At 40.2% G+C, this 17824-nt stretch overlaps 1 protein-coding gene across 8 annotated transcripts in view; it reads left to right on the plus strand.

The window, feature by feature from the left end:
* Positions 1-17824, plus strand: part of EYA4 (EYA transcriptional coactivator and phosphatase 4) — a 374365-nt gene that overhangs the window by 236696 nt on the left and 119845 nt on the right. For all 8 annotated transcript variants that reach the window (XM_082249699.1, XM_082249701.1, XM_082249700.1 and 5 more), the window contains 2 exons: positions 11360-11481; positions 14121-14189. In XM_082249699.1, the coding sequence (XP_082105825.1) occupies positions 11360-11481; positions 14121-14189 (191 nt within the window). The remainder of the gene's footprint in view (positions 1-11359; positions 11482-14120; positions 14190-17824) is intronic.

A 17824-nucleotide genomic window follows, 5' to 3' on the forward strand; every position in this document is an offset into this window, starting at 1 on the left:
TAAGAGACAGCGCTGCGCGCTCTGCACATCTACCCCAAGCGTGACTCGGGGATACCGATCCTAACCTAAAAAATCCACCCCGAGTCACGCTCGGTGATACCGCCAGGGAGGTTAAGGCGTATGCATACCAACATATTTTGGTTGTTTTCATGCTCCCAACTTTGTGGGAACAGTTTAGGGTTGGCCCTTTCTGTTCAAACATGACTGCGCACCAGTGCAAAGCAAGGTCCATAAAGACATGGATTAGTGAGTTTGGGGTACTTGACTGGCATGAAGAGAGTCCTGACCTAAAACCGATACAATATCTTTGGGATGGACTGCAAGCCAGGCCTTCTCGTTCAACATCATTGCCTGACCTCACAAATGCGTTTCTGGAAGAATGGTCAAACATTTCCATAGACACACTCCTAAACTTTGTGAACAGCCTTCCCAGAGGAGTTGAAGCTGTTATAACTGAAAAGAATGGGCCAACTCATTATTAACCTTCCTAGCGGTATTCCCGAGTGTGACTCGGGGTTAGATTTTAGTGCCAAAAGCGGTAACCCCGAGTCACACTCGGGGTAGCGCTAGGAAGATCGCTGGATGCTGGAGGAGGTTTTACTTACCTTTTCTCCGGGATCCAGCGAAGACTGCGAGCGGTGTGCGGCGGCGGAGCTTCCTCCCGATCGTCTGCAAGCCCCGGCTTCCGTCTCCGGCGACGTGACGTCCGCCGGGGGGTGGAACCGGCGGCAAATTCGAATGTAAAATGCACCAAACACACTGATATCGTTCAAAATAAAATAAATCACATTACATTACCCCCCAGTGCCCTTTCCTGCAGTTTTACTGTACTTTTTATGTAAATATATGTATATATATATACAGTGGGTACGGAAAGTATTCAGACCCCCTTAAATTTTTCACTCTTTGTTATATTGCAGCCATTTGCTAAAATCATTTAAATTCATTCTTCTTCCTCATGAATGTACACATAGCACCCCATACTGACAGAAAAACACTGAATTGTTGACATTGTTGCAGATTTATTAAAAAAGAAAAACTGAAATATCACATGGTCCTAAGTATTCAGACCCTTTGCTGTGACACACATATATTTAACTCAGGTGCTTTCCATTTCTTCTGATCATCCTTGAGATGGTTCTACACCTTCATTTGAGTCCAGCTGTGTTTGATTATACTGATTGGACTTGATTAGGAAAGCCACACACCTGTCTATATAAGACCTTCCAGATCACAATGCATGTCAGAGCAAATGAGAATCATGAGGTCAAAGGAACTGCCTGAAGAGCTCAGAGACAGAATTGTGGCAAGGCACAGATCTGGCCAAGGTTACAAAAAGATTTCTGCTGCACTTAAGGTTCCTAAGAGCACAGTGGCCTCCATAATCCTCAAATGGAAGACGTTTGGGACGACCAGAACCCTTCCTAGAGCTGGCTGTCCGGCCAAACTGAGCTATCGGGGGAGAAGAGCCTTGGTGAGAGAGGTAAAGAAGAACCCAAAGATCACTGTGGCTGAGCTCCAGAGATGCAGTCAGGAGATAAGAGAAAGTTGTAGAAAGTCAACCATCACTGCAGCCCTCCACCAGTCGGGGCTTTATGGCAGAGTGGCCCGACGGAAGCCTCTCCTCAGTGTAAGACACATGAAAGCCCGCATGGAGTTTGCTAAAAAAAACACCTGAAGGACTCCAAGATGGTGAGAAATAAGATTCTCTGGTCTGATGAGACCAAAATAGAACTTTTTGGCCTTAATTCTAAGCGGTATGTGTGGAGAAAACCAGGCACTGCTCATCACCTGTCCAATACAGTCCCAACAGTGAAGCATGGTGGTGGCAGCATCATGCTGTGGGGGTGTTTTTCAGCTGCAGGGACAGAACGACTGGTTGCAATCGAGGGAAAGATGAATTTTGCCAAGTACAGGGATATCCTGGACAAAAACCTTCTCCAGAGTGCTCTGGACCTCAGACTGGGCCGAAGGTTTACCTTCCAACAAGACAATGACCCTAAGCACACAGCTAAAATAACGAAGGAGTGGCTTCACAACAACTCCGTGACTGTTCTTGAATGGCCCAGGCAGAGCCCTGACTTAAACCCAATTGAGCATCTCTGGAGAGACCTAAAAATGGCTGTCCACCAATGTTTACCATCCAACCTGACAGAACTGGAGAGGATCTGCAAGGAGGAATGGCAGAGGATCCCCAAATCCAGGTGTGAAAGACTTGTTGCATCTTTCCCAAAAAGACTCCTAGCTGTATTAGATCAAAAGGGGGCTTCTACTAAATACTGAGCAAAGGGTCTGAATACTTAGGACCATGTGATATTTCAGTTTTTCTTTTTTAATAAATCTGCAACAATGTCAACAATTCTGTGTTTTTCTGTCAGTATGGGGTGCTATGTGTACATTCATGAGGAAGAAGAATGAACCTAAATGATTTTAGCAAATGGCTGCAATATAACAAAGAGTGAAAAATTTAAGGGGGTCTGAATACTTTCCGTACCCACTGTATATACATATATATATACAGTATATATATATATACGTATATATATACACATATACATATATATATATATATATATATATATATATACACACACACACACACATATTATATATATATATATATATATATATATATATATATATATACATATATATGTATATATATATATATATATATATATATACGTATATATATATATATATACACGTATATATATATATACACGTAATTCTTGTGAATGAGCAGCCCAAACCAACTGTATACATTATATATATATATATATATATATATATATATATATATATATATATATGTATATATATATATAATATATATATATAATATATGTATACATACATATATATATATATATATATATATATATATAATATGTATAATAAATGTATACAGTTGGTTTGGGCTGCTCATTCACAAGAATTACATGCTTTCAGCACCTAAAATAATGGTACCGCTTTCAGCACCTAAAATCCAAAAGAATCATACCGCCAGGGAGGTTAAACCCTACTGACTAAAGCCCCGTACACACGCACAGATTGTTGGCCGTAAATTGTTGGCCAACGTCCGATCGGCCAATTGTAGGCTTGTTAGTATGATGCTTCCGACAACCAACTGCGAATTTTCGGCCGAAAAAAATCTGGTGTGCATGCTATAAAATTTTTGTTGGCCAACAACAGAACGGCCGATTGTTCGTCAGTCAGTACAGATTTCGGCAGACAAAAATCAGATGAGCAAGACTGGGCATGCTCAGAGAAGAAAAAACACACGGAAAGTCAACCATCACATGACATCACTTCTGAAGTTGGTTTCTGTTGGCCAACAAAAGTCCAGTGCAAGTCTAGAGCACATTTCAACCAACAAAGAACACTGGACAAAAGATGGCCGATCGGTCGGCCAACAATCTGTGCGTGTGTACGGGGCTTAAGACTGGGATTTCATTAAAGTTCATGTGCATGCAAAGGCAGGTGTCCCAATACTTTTGGTAGTATAGTGTTTATATTGCTCTTATTGTGGTCATTCTTACATTTTTATTGTAATTGATTTCCAGTGTTGAATAACTCTTTAAATTTTTTAAATATACAGCTAAAGTAAATAAGGTTTTTATCTTTATATTATCCATTAAACACATAATGATATCCAGTAGACTGTATCCTGTAAACTAAAAGCATTCAGGAGTGAAATTCTTTACTGGCTACAAATTTTAATCATGCTTTTAATTTTGTGGAGTATTACACCTGAGTATTATTACTACCACACTTTAAAAGCTGCAACTGCCAATTATGGAACACTGGCTTCACATTTGGTGTTATATCTGTGCTGGGCTTTGTGTACATGAATTGTCTGATTCTTCTTACTTTTTCCCACTGAGTAGTAATTAGAGGATTCAGATGACAACCTGTGGAAGATATCCCTCAATGCTTTGCAGCATCTGGCTCTCTGGCAGATTTTCCTGGCACTTCTGTTAATGGTTTTGAATTTGCCCATGGGTCTTTCATGTGGTTGTATTGCAGATGGGCTGTCTGTACGTCCTTGTTCTCCTAGGTGCTTTATGTTTTGCTCCTCACTCATTTTAGGAAAAACATACCATTTGAAAATGTAGAATAAAAACTTTCATTGCTTTATAAGGTCCTATAGGTGTAGCTTTCCTTTCCAGAGTAGTCTAAAAGATCACTTTGAAAGCAAACACATGTGGCCCGCTATTCAAATCCAGAGCTGTGAAGTGATAAAATTAGGCATTTAATGGGGTGTCTGTGAAATTTAGCATTTTCATGTAACCCTTGCACAGTGCCCTAATAATAATACAGCAAGACGTTTTTCTCTCTTACCTGCAACTTAGGCACGCTATGTTGTTTATTCCTTTGGATGTCTTCAGTATTATGGCTATATTGTTATGTAAGAATAATATAACTTACAGAGGCTGCATGACTAATACTAGAGAAACCGTGATTATCCTTATGTACAGTTTACTTCAAGCCTGGGCACTTAACACAGTTTCATTCCAGGTTTTGGGCTCCATAAGCCCACATCTACCTAAAAGGAATCTGCTCTTACAAATGTATTGTTTCTGAACAATAATATACAAGAGGCTTGACTGCTAGTTATCAGGAGTTCAGAATATGTAGTCCAAGGATGGACCTCGGGTGAGAAAAATGAGTTTTAGGGCTCTTTCACACAGGTGATCCGATCAGATCCGCCTGTCAGTTTTTTAGGCGGATCTGATCGGATCCTCCATGCAGCTCTATGGGGCAGCGGATGTCAGCGGAGACACCTCCGCTGACACCGGCTGCCATCCGTATCCGATCCTGTCCGTGAAATCTGGACGGATGGAAACCCTATTTTTCCATCCGTTCAGTAATCGGATTGGAGCGGACAGGCGGTCTGCTCTCATCCGATCCCCCATAGAGGGCAGCGGGGGCTGAGACACCTCCCTCTCCGCTCTGCAAGCGGAGACGGAGCTGTCATCCGCCGGCTCAGCGGGGATCGCGGATCGATCCCCGCTGAGCAACACGGATCCGCCTACGGAGGCGGACCGTGTGAAAGAGGCCGTAGGAAGTAAGAGAGGTACCTTCATCCTTACAATAAAAATAGTGAGAAACTGAAGGTAATTCCCACTAAATCCCCAGATAAAAAGGAAAATGTACTCTCGGTACCCATTTACAAAATACATAATAAAAAAAATAAATTATACATTTATTTTTTATTATGTATTTTGTAAATGTTTGGGTATTGAGATAGTCCATTCTCCGTTTTATCTGGGAATTTAGTGGGAATTACCTCCAGTTTCATACTATAGTTCAAGATCTAAATGTATACAAGCAGCCTGTGAAGTTTGTTTCGGCAGGGATTTATTACTGTTTACTGTTTTTTTCCTACTTTCAGTGATGGCCTTCATATACTAATTTTACATTTCGAACATGTGTTTTGTAGATTTCGAAGGCCCTTTTTACACATACGGTCCGTTTGTCCGTTTTTCATCCATTCGTTGACGGATGAAAGACGGACATCAATGCATCTCTATGTAAAAATGGATGACAATGAATGATCATCCGTTACCATCCGTTTTCATCCGCTTCCGTCAATGTCCGTTTTTTGGAATGGATGAATGCCCTATTTTTTATCCGTCAAAAAAAACGGATCGGACGAAAAACGGATGTAAACGGACAAATGGTCCATTTTTCATCCGTTTTCGCATTGGTAGTGGATATAAAAATAAACTGATGAAAAACGGATGAAAAAACAGATGAAAAAACGCATGAAAAACTGATGAAAAAAATGGATGAAAAAATGGATGAAAAAACGGATGAAAAAAACAGATGAAAAACTGATACATTTTGACGTGACTGAACTGATGAACTGAACGGGCCGTATGTGTGAAAGGGGCCCAAATCTCTCCCAGTTCCAGTGAGTCAGATGTCAGGTGCATGTCATCGATGAGTGTTTATCCGAGGCCCAGTGTTCATTTAAAGAGATGCAACAGTACTAATGTAATTGTTTGTGGTTTTGGCAATGCTTCGATTTCGCCAGACCTTTTGTATAACACAGGAACTAAAATGCTATCAAGTTTATTTAATAAGGTAGCGTAAAGTGTTTCTATGTGGTGCAGCAACCCAAGCAATCAAACACTTGTTGTTGACTTTAAGAGGCCCAAATGGACTGCACACGTTTTGCTTTACAAAGATTTTTATTGAGAGGGGCCTACACGCTGGCGTCTAACCGCTGTATCCTTATCCCAGGAATGGGCGGTCTTTTTTATGACATGTACATGTCATTTTAATACCTTTTAAAAATACTACACTATACGAGTATTTTTGGCTCTGATTGGTGAGCATTCATACAGTGTATTCAGAGCACGGCGACCTAAGGGGTGGTCCTGCAGACCAGGCCAGCTTTCCTGTGTTTGATTGGATTGTTTCACAGGCTCATTTGTATAGTATATAGTACATCTCTATGGTGGAGGAGGAGCACGCTTTTAAGATTACTTCTCATTTGAGGTGTATAGCAATCATCACTGCATTCTTTTTACCATATCTGGACACTTTATTTATTACACTTTATTATAACCGGGGCTTTTTTTCAGCTGGAACTTGGTGGAACTCAGTTCCACCACCTTTGGCTCAGGCCCTCTGCTCCCTGCTCATCATTATCACTTGTAAGCACAGAAGTCTTGCTTCCTGTGTTTTCCAAGTGCAGTATGGGGACAAAGGAAATACCGGTGCCTGTGGTGCAGTGTGAATGCTGACACCCCCCAATGGATGATCTCCCTGCAAGTGAGAGAGGCGTGGTTAAGTTCCTGCAACTTTTTTCTAATAAAAAAAGCCCTGATTATAACCCTTGGAATATGGACTATTTTTTTTTTCCAAAAACAATTTTATTGAGATTTGAAAAAGCAATACAGGTAGATAAACGAGAAACATAGTACATTAATGTACAATAAATGGATGGATAACAATCTTACACATGACAACAAACCTTATCGAATGAGTGCATACAAAGGTCAAGGACACAGCCAGGGAAGATGCAGTTGAGAGTTCCAGCAAGATTTCGAGAATAGAAAAAAAACAAACAACAAGTCGATTGTGGTGGCGGTCCCTGTCAACCCCAGGATTATGGACCATTATGCACATCTGGACTGTTGATTTTTTTACTTTATTAATAAATTCTTATTGCATCCTATGGGAAGTGCGACCATTCCTCTACTCTTTTTACAATTGGAATCTGCAGCAGTGGCAGGGTGTACACCACAGCAGGATTTTGTTCATTTCAGCCTATGAGAATCACCTGGAGCAGCGGTTTTTGTCTTGGCTGGACTGTTGATTTCGTTCACAGGCACAGCACATCGTGCTTTATATTATTGTATTTGTTTTAGCACTACACATATTTTAGTGTTTATTGTTAAGAAGGTTATATATTCACCTTTTCGTGCTAGCGGCTGAGGCCTTATAGCGCTCACTTAACACATGTTTTTGGTTTTAAAGATTTTTAATGAGTTTTGCAATTTTAAATAAATAACAAAAGATATAAAAGTAATGCACAAAGGGGTACAATAAAATCAGAGGCATAGACAGCAGGATTACAGCATTTAACACAAGGACATGAGACCAGGCCCAAACAGTCACATTACTATACTCAGAAGGGCAAAAAATATGGCTTCTACCTGACAAAATGAAATGTAACACATACGTGATGTCGTATTTCTTTACATTGTCTAAGTGATGCACTGTAGATATACAGTATGTTCCCATGAATTCATTTTACTTTACATTATACGGCTCCTCAATTTTCAATTTGAAATGGCAACAGAATGCATTGTATGTTACTAATGAATAGTAAGCAGAGATGTTTGAGAAGATACCAACAGAAGTGGCATTACCACAATCTAATGGTATGCCATATTTGATAGTGCAAACTTAAAGTATTTAATCAAGAAATATAGTTCAATATATACATGCAAGCAGGACATTTTCTAAATGTAATGGGCCTGAGTGCTTGTATGTTGCTAGAGCCAGTGACCCTGGAGGCAAGCACGGTACCTAGCAGCGTCCAGCATGTATGTTGGCAGAGGCAATGACCCTGAATTAGGCTCATGCCGGTCTTTGATTTTCACCAAGTAAACATTTGTGCTCTACATCCTTCAGACCCTAGACTGCATACTAGTACTTGGTTTTACTAGGTTTTATAAATACCTATTCCTATTCGGAATCCTTTGTGAGACTGGTGAGGAAAAGTGCCTGTGCATCTGGATGGCACTTATCTGGATGTGAGAGTATGTACATATCTGCTTGCTTAAGAGGTGCAGTGCTGGAATATGCATATTTCCTTTGACCTGCCGGCAGCCTCAAGTGACAGGCACTTATGCAGCTTATGCGTAAGTTCACTTTTTATAAATAAAAATAAATGCACAGGTAAAAAAAATGTGCATTTATTATTTTTTTTTTTCCTAAGGAGCCTACAAAGGCAGCAGATGTGCGTGCAATGCCTGGCTCCTGCAGGCTCTCAGTATAGCTGTCTGTACAGGAAATACATGCAGATAATTGCAGGAAGATTAATGAAATACGAGAGCCTAGTCAGGCTGAAAAAAGACACAAGTCCATCTAGTTCAACCAATAAAAGGGAAAAATAAGAAAAAAAAAACCCACCATTCATTCAATCCCATATACACAATCCTATACCCACATTTGATCCAGAGGGAGGTAAAAAAACCCCAGCAAAGCATGATCCGATTTGCTCCAGCAGGGTAAAAAAATCTTGCCTGATCCCCAGGCAATCATATATTTCCTGGATTAACTTTTCCAATAAAAGTGAGTATTTAGTTATATTATGTACATTTAGGTAGGAATCCAGGCCTTTTTTTAAAGCAATCTACAGATCTGGCCAGCACTTGAGGGATTCTATTCCACATTTTCACAGCTCTTACTGTGAAGAAACCTTTCCATATTTGGAGATGAAATCTCTTTTCCACACAGAACTCTGTGAATGAATGATGTGGCTGTGTGGGTGGAGCCCTGCATAGCCACCCTGTTTCCAAATTGTGACAGCAGATGTGGGGATAGGGTCCCCTTCCTGCTGTCACAGGGAATGGAGGGATCAGGGGGTGGATCCTGAACATGTTCCATGTTACACCCTAAATATGGGTGTAAAATATAACATGTTCAGAAAGGTGGACTTGGCCTTTGAAGGACAGTGTTGGTTTCTGTTGCAGACAGCTGGATTGGGTGTGAGCTGCACACACTTTGTTCCTTCAGCAAGCAATTCAACTACTGTGCGCTTCCTATTTTATGGGGAGAAAAAAATGTTACTAAGAACTCGCTAGTGGCAGATTACATGCCGCCCTTAGACCTTAACAGTCTATAGTGGGAACATTTGGAGGAATTGCACTGATCATTACTAGCCTCTTGTAACATGTTCTCAGTTTCAAATTGTCATCTGCAGCCTTACCCCTAGCCTCAAAATGTAGCTGCCCTCATTTACTCAGTTAGGTCTTCAGTTTCTCACAGTCCCACCAAGCATTACGTATATGGAACATTACCTGCAGTGCTTTGGTGATTTTGGGCTCCCTTTAGCTCATACATTGGCAATTACTGCTTTATTGTGTCCAAAATATCATTCAATAGTTACCTTGTTACTACAGGGTCCAAACTAAGCTAGCCCACACTGTAAGAGAAGATGCCTTATACTTACCTTTCTGGCAGCTTATGTCCTCAAGCTTCACCACTTTACCCTAGGTGTGGTAAATACCTATCCCCTCACCACATGCTGTTGTTCCTGTTGTAACATATAAGCCAGCAGGAGAAACCACGGTGCACAGCGAGAGGAAAGGATATTACTGAGCTTTTTGACTTATTTAACAAACTTTGTAAAAATATCTGACTAACCAGTATATCTTTGTATCTAGATGCAGCTTTTTGGCACACATGGTTTTCAGTTCCTGTGTTTTGAACTCAATTCCCACCAAGGATATTATCTACACGGAGATTGTGTATTCTCCTTCCATAGTTTCCCCATACATTTCTTCAAAGAGAAGGGATTGGTGTAAATGGTTAACCCTTTAATGACCATATGCCATAGAACTATGGCCTACTTTGTCGGCTATTTCCTATAAATTAGGCCATAGATCTAATACCTACCTTCCCTTCAGGATGTGTGCTACTATATCTGTAACAGAGTCCTACAGGTTATGCGTACCCAATAATTTCTCTTTGATGGAGTGCTCTGGTTGTCAGGCAGTCAAGTCAGATGACAAGTTAGGTGACAAATGCTAATTTTTGTTTTCGCATAGAAAACAAAGTGGCCACACCTGGAGTATTCTGGCCACACCTGGAGTACTCTGTCCAGTTCTGGTCACCAATCCTCAGAAAGGATGTGCTGGAACTGGAAAGAGTTCAAAGAAGGGCAACTAAGCTAGTTAGGGGATTGAAGGACCTAAATTATGAGGAGCGTTTACAAGCGCTTAATTTATTCTCCCTAGATAAAAGACGCCTGATAGGGGACATGATAGCGATTTACAAATACCTCAATGGTGATCTCAGCATAGGAAAAAAAACTATTCAGTCGCAAGGCATGTAAGAGGACACGAGGCCATTCAATGTGAATAGAGGAGAATCGATTTAACCTCAGGCTACGCAGGTTTTTTTTTTTTTTTACAGTAAGGGCAATAAGATTGTGGAACTCGCTTCCACAAATGGTAGTAACTGCGGGGAGTATGGCTACTTTTAAAGGACTCTTGGACATAGATCTCCAAGATCAAAACATTCGGGGGTGCGGGAAATCAATACGTCCACATACACCTACACAGGTTGAACTGTATGGACTGTTGTCTTTATTCAACCTCAACTACTATGTAACTATATGTAACTATGGAACAAAGGGAGAGAAAGTGTGCTACAGTGTTTTTTTGTTTTTTTTAACCAATAATTGTTTTTGATTTTTCACAGTGTTGCTTTTTTGACTATGAATGAAACTGTAAACAAAAAAAAAAAAAGAAAAAAAAAAGATGAATCTATTTTTACATTAAATAGCCTTCATTGAATAATATGTTCACTTTGAAAATGTATATATGTATGCATATTTTTTAAACAAAGTAATTAACACATAAAAAATACATATTTAGTATCGAAACCATATTTAGAAACCAAGACAAACTGTAAAATGTGTTTAGAGTTTAAATAAAAAATAAAAATATAACAATGTATTTTAGATTAAATTATTTGTTTTCCAATTGTTGAATGTAGAATGCTTGCCAATATATTTAAAATATTTTTAGTACATTTCAAATTGTAGCCACACTGTTACAATTACCAAACCTGATAATGATTAGCATGTGCTTTTTCTTTTCCCCAACAGGTCTATGGAAATGCAGGACCTAGCAAGTCCGCATAATCGTGTAGGTAGTGGAGATGCATCTGGGGGATCCAAACTGGACAAGCCAAATATTAGCAGTTCTATAACAACAAATGGTACAGGAGGTAAGCTTTATTTATAATGCTCTCTTTTATAAATATAATAGTTTGTTTTTTGCCATTGCGCTGTTCACATTACAGATAAGAGAATTGAGTAAATTATGTTATCATTATAAAAAATAAAAAAATTGGTTCAGTGCCTAGGATCTATAATTGTTGTGCTTATGCAAAATTGTTAACCTTGATAATGACAGCTTCAGTTAAAATGCACACAGATTTTTTACACAATTTCACCAAAAGTTAATAAACCGCGCTTGTTACATTTAACACTCAATGTCATAAACGTATACTCATGCCATAAAATGTGTTTCACATATAATTAAACAATATAACCAAATTCATATCAATGAAATATCAAAGTCCTATAAAAACATTCCCCGATGTACAAGTGCCAGAGATGTATAGTAACTAAGTAGAACTGCTTCACTACTGTACTTAAGTACCGAAAGGCGGTATCTGTACTTTCCTAGAGTAGAATTTTTTTCTCCTACTTCCACTTTTACTTCACTACATTTTTTCGATGATTTCAATACTTCTACTCCAATATTTTTTTTTTGTGCTGCATAGTTACTCGTTACTATTATAAAAATGACCACTGCCAGAACAGTAGATGGCAGGTTTCATGAAGCTCAAAACATGTGTATTATCAGCGCATACGAAAATAAATGCTACTGTATGTATAAATAAAAGCTGCATTTGAAATAACAAAAAACAATATGATGTTCAAACTTTTGACTTCTTTCTTTAATAACTACATAACACAGTACTTGTACTTTTACTTTCAGTACTTAAGTAGCAATTTTTTTTTTCAAAACTACTGGTACTTTTACTTTCAGTACTTGAGTAGCAAAATTAAAAAAAAAACTACTTGCAATACTTAAGTACAAAAAATGTTGAATACTTTAGTACTTCTACTCAAGTCACTTTTTGATCGAGCACTTCCACTTCTACTCAAGTCACTTTTTGATCGAGCACTTGTACTTTTACTCAAGTATGGGTTTCGAGTACTTTATACAACTCTGACAAGTGCATCTGCTTCCTGAGGACAACAAATCAGTGGGAAACACGTTGAAGCTATACTCGTGTTATCGTGACGCAACTTCCGCCTACACCATCTTTGGACGGGGACCCAAGCTGACCACAGAAGTGAGATGGCTGGCTTCCTTCACAAACCAATGCTATACACATCAGGTGCCAGTTCGAATCGGCAATTTACAACATGAGTCTGAGTGTATCTTAAAGTGATTGTAAACTTTTTATTAAATAAATTGATCAAGCGGTTTTACACTATGAGATTCCTTTCTCTCATTATTTCTCTCTGAGTGATATTACCGGGCTTCCAATACCAAGCTGAGCTAATTCAAGAACTACTGGATTTAAAGGGGACATGCCCCACAATCGCATTTGACCATACTAGTGATAGTTGGTCATATCTATTCGTTAAAATCCATGCGGAGCTCTATATGCACAAGTGGAACAAAGCACCTAGTTAAAATTTAAAGAGTACCTGCACTTGTATTTTTGGGAGTTTTTATATAGAATGTGAACATTTCATTGATATGAATTTGGTAATATTGTTTAATTATATGTGAAATACTTTTTATTTTTGAGTGTTAAACGTGACAAGCGCGGTTTATTATTAACCATATTATTATTGTATTTGTAATTAGTTCCATTAATAGATTCCATAACCCTCTTTCCCTAAGGCCCATTCAAGCTGTGTGCAGTAAATGGCAATTTCTGCACCAGATCAACGCCAGTCACTGCAAGGGCACATAGAAAACAATGTTTATTTTTGTGCCTCATTCACATTACAACACTGGTGTGATGTGCGGTGCTGAAAAATGCAGACATGCTGCATTTTTCCACAGTGCATCGAATGGCATTGTAGGTCACTATAGCATATTGCAATGCGCTGCTGTGTGGACCATGATTGAAATGTAAATTTTTTTACTTTTCAGTAAGCCTCGGTTCACACTTATGCGATGCGGGAAGGCTGCGAATCCGCAGCCTGTTCCCGCATCGCACACGCACCCCTGGCAGTTCACACTGCCATATGCGATACGCTGGGGGTGTCAATGTAATCTTAACGACACCCCCAGTTTGATCGCATATCGCAGTGCGATCGTGCAGTTCGCACAGGATCGGATCGCACAAGTGTGAACCGCTGTGCGATCCGATCCTGATGCGGCTGCCAAAAAGGGTCCCTGTGCGTGTTTGCTGCGGCTGCGGTGCGAATTTAGCCATACAAACTGTATGGCTAAACTCGCACAGCACAGCCGATCGCATGTAATGTCGGAGCAGTGCGCTCCGACATTACATGCGAACCCCGCACACGCACAAGTGTGAACCGGGGCTAAAGTTAAACATGGGCACTAAAGCAGAGCATTTTAGAATACAGCTAGTATAAATGATCCCTAATTTTCAGATTTTTCAAGTATCCTTTATATACACTTGTAGTTCTTACGTACCCAAAAACTGAATTGATGATAATAGCAGTAGCCCTACGTTGATGATTTTTTTTTTTAAGAGATTTCATTCATTCTGAAGAATCATATTTTCAGAAACTAAACTCATGTAACTTATTAGAATACAGTTGTAGAAGTGATGTAACTAGTAAACAATTGTTGGATTCCCATTCTCAGGCGAGAATATGACTGTCCTAAATACCGCAGATTGGCTACTGAGTTGTAGTACACCGTCTTCTGCAACAAGTATGGGCTAATTGTTTAATGCATGGTGTGGCACTGGGGTGCTTAAAGATTGCAGTGCTTTCCTCCTTCTTTTGTGGTTTTGCAGTGCTTACTCAAATACAAATTTCTAACTTTTTTTTTTTTTTTACAAACAAAATGTTTTAAGACGTTCTCTTTTAAGTTCTCTTGACATTTTATTACTGTATCATATTTGCTATATTTTATTTTAATTTATCAGACCATGGGTACTTCTGAGATTTTGAGGCAGGGCTATTATTTAATAAACATGAAATAGATAAGACATACTCTAAAACCCACTATTGCCACATCCCTGTGTAATTGCAATAGAGAAAAGAGAAGAGGGGAGTGAGAGAATCCCACAAATCAATGGGGTCTCTCAACCTCTCCAGTGAATTGGGACTTTATAGGTTACTAGTAGGTGCTGATCTTGGTGGGAACAAATTCAACAATAATTAAAAAAATATATATCATTTATTTCACATAGACGTACAAAAATGTAACAATAAACGTGTGTTCAATAAAACATGATACATACATGCACATGAGTCATAAGACAGAGTTAGTTAACCACTGGAGCCCCAATGCCTCTAATAACTAGGGCAACTTATATGAGGTATATAACGGATCATGATAAATCATGAAAAGAGATCATACACATATGGGGTTCACTTGTGGTAAACGTGGAATCGTGACGCGTTTCGCTTGGTCGCTTCCTCAGGCGATTCCTGAAAAATTGTCTACAGAGCAGGCATTATTAACATGCTTAACCCCTTGGTCAAAATGGGGTGTCCAATTAGTATGCGGACATATCACATATGGCTCCACTGGTTTGTCCCTTATTAGCCGCCAAGCATATATTGGTAGTCACATATATGGTAATGGAAAGTATCCGTTTGTTGCAGAGGAATCAGTCTGTCCAGTGCATACCTTGCTTTAAGGCAGATGCTAGAAGGAAATTTTGTTGCCAAAAGAGGAACCCGGTCCTATGTGATGCCACCAACCTCCTCTCCTCACGGAGCTCACGCTGAGACATAATGAGACAGGATGTGAAATAAGTTATAAGTAATCATATATAAACAACTTTACTTTGCTTCATTTATCTACATATGATTGGAGTGAATATTCACATAATTTATTGTATGAACATTCTCAACTCCTTTAATAAATCAGTCTCAGTGTCAAAAAGTGTCTAAACTATACAACTGCTCATGAAGAAAATAACGATAAAAGGCAAAGATCCAAAATAATACTGTATATCCTATTCTAATTCGAATTCTGTTAATCTAAAAAAAAAAAAAATTAAACACTAGCGGGGGACACAGGCAGTTTATCACAATACCCTCATAATAACTGTGCTGACAGCATCTAGATTAAAGTGATCGAGATTTAAAAAACAATTTGTTTTTTTTTTCTCTATTAAAACAACTATTAAAACAACTTACCTGCTCTGTGCAGTGATTTTGAACAGGGCAGCCTGGATCTTCCTCTTCTCGGGTCCCTGGCTGGAGCTCATGGCTCCTCCCTCCTGTTGAATGCCCCCACAGCAAGCAGCTTGCTATGGGGTCACCCCAGCTGAGCCACAGCTCCCTGTGTCCATTCAGACACGGAGCTGCTGTTCGGCCCCACCCCCTCTCTCTCCTCATTGGCTAATTTAGTTTGATTGATAGCAGTGGGAGCCAATTGTGCCACTGCTGTGTTTTAGTTATTCGGGAGGGATGGCCGGTGCATTCGTGGACATCACTGGATCGAGATGGGGCTGAGGGGGGCTGCTGCACACAGAAGGCTTTTTATCTTAATTCACAGAATGCATTAAGATAAAAAAAAAAAAAAAAACCTTCTTACTTTACAACCACTTTAATTCTTAGATTAGTCATCTAAACTATATCTGAAGATGTAATTCCCAGAAATAAAGGAATCCAATCTGTATTGAAATTATCTTACATTGCTGGCCATCACCATCTGTTTTCATAGAAAGTGTCTCAAATACAAATGATAATCAAAACATGTTGTGCAATGACAACCAGCTGCAGTTTCAGAATCTCATGTAGCACCCTACAAGGTAGGTGCTAGGTAAAGTATAGTGGGCCTTGCCTGCTTATCAGCAGGGCCATGATTTTCAGCTCGGCTGTCATGTCTCCCAGGTGTGGCTGTTGAAACTGGGGAGTCTCCCCTCTGTGCTCCATGAGAGGGTTCTCATTGGGCAGTGGAGGAAACACAGCCAATGGAACACTCAGACCTGTATCTACCCCAGAAAGGCAGATTCTGCCGCACAGGATTCTGGCAGTGGGTAAAAGTTTGAGGGGAGCACATGAAGCAGAGTCCCAGGAGGGAGAGTATGGCTGTCTCTCCTCCTGTCAGAGGAATCGGGTGTCCCAGGTGGCTTGCTTGAGGGGACAGAGAGCTGAGCTGAGCTGCAGAGAGGATCCGGTGTGCTGAGGACCAGCGGAGTTGAGGGGGGTCGAGTTTCAGGAAAGCATTCCCAGTTCGTGAGTACTGCAAACTGCCCCTGGGGGTCTGCCTAGAGAGAGGGGACCACTCCTGTGAAGGTCAGAGGGATCCAGGAGCTAGATAGCTGGTGCAGGAGCAAGTGTAAAGGGGGTGTCAGTGTGTGGACCCTGAAGTGTAGAGGGGTAGCCTAGTGAGAAGACCCTGAAGTGTAGAGGGGGTGCCTAGTGAGAGGACCCTGAAGTACAAAGGGGGCGCCAGCGGTTGGGCCCTGAAATGTTAAAGTGTACAGCGTGCAGTGTACAGTGTTGAGAGTTGCAGCAGCAGAAGCAGTATACAGAGGCTACCTTAGTCAGGAAGGACTGGAGGGAGCAGTGTTCGGGACTTTTAAGCTAACCAGAGCATCAGGAGTCAAGTTCTCAGTACAGTTCAGGACTTTTGAGCTAACCAGCATGGCAGAAGTCAAGTCCAAGCACAGTACAGTGAATCAGTGTTTTTCAAGCACCAGCAAGCGTTGGTCGGCATCCAGTCGGCGTCAAGACAGCGCTGAAAGGCATTTTTCTCCAAAGTGTCCCATTTGTACCTAGTTGAGCCAGAGGAGTATCCCACTCATTCCCTTCTCCCATCCCCTATATCAAATAAACAAAACAAACCAAAGATGCCGGACTGGTCTTTGACTCAAATCTCACACTTGGGTATTCAGCTTAAATGGGCTGAAGGTGTCACCGGTAACCATGGCAGACCCACATCAGGCCCAATGCCTGGAAATCCTGCTACACTCAGGAAAAAGTAAAAGGCACACTCATGTGGTTGCAATAGGTATGGTTTCCCCTGCTTTGCTAAGGAGTTTCCACTATGCAGAGGGGGCTGGGGAGTTAAAGTTTATCATAACAAACCCTGTCTGTACTTTGCTGGCAGATCTCATTATCAGTCTAAACTTAAACACTGCCTGCTCTAACAAAGGGCTACAGACCTGTAAATTGGGCTTCTATTAATGAGGGGAGTCAGTATGTCCCTGGCAGTGAGGAGAGATTGAGTTTCCTATCATTTCATATGCTTCATAGTAGCTTGCAGTCCAACAGAGGCCTACTCCAAACAAAAAAACCTAGAAATGTAAGATTTTTTTTTTTTGCATGCTGTGTGAATTGGAATACATAAAAAACATGCCTGTAAAGGTTCTCTTTTATCCA

The sequence above is a fragment of the Pelophylax lessonae genome (genome assembly GCF_965119305.1).
Source record: "Pelophylax lessonae genome assembly, chromosome: 3".
Classification (NCBI taxonomy): domain Eukaryota; kingdom Metazoa; phylum Chordata; class Amphibia; order Anura; family Ranidae; genus Pelophylax; species Pelophylax lessonae.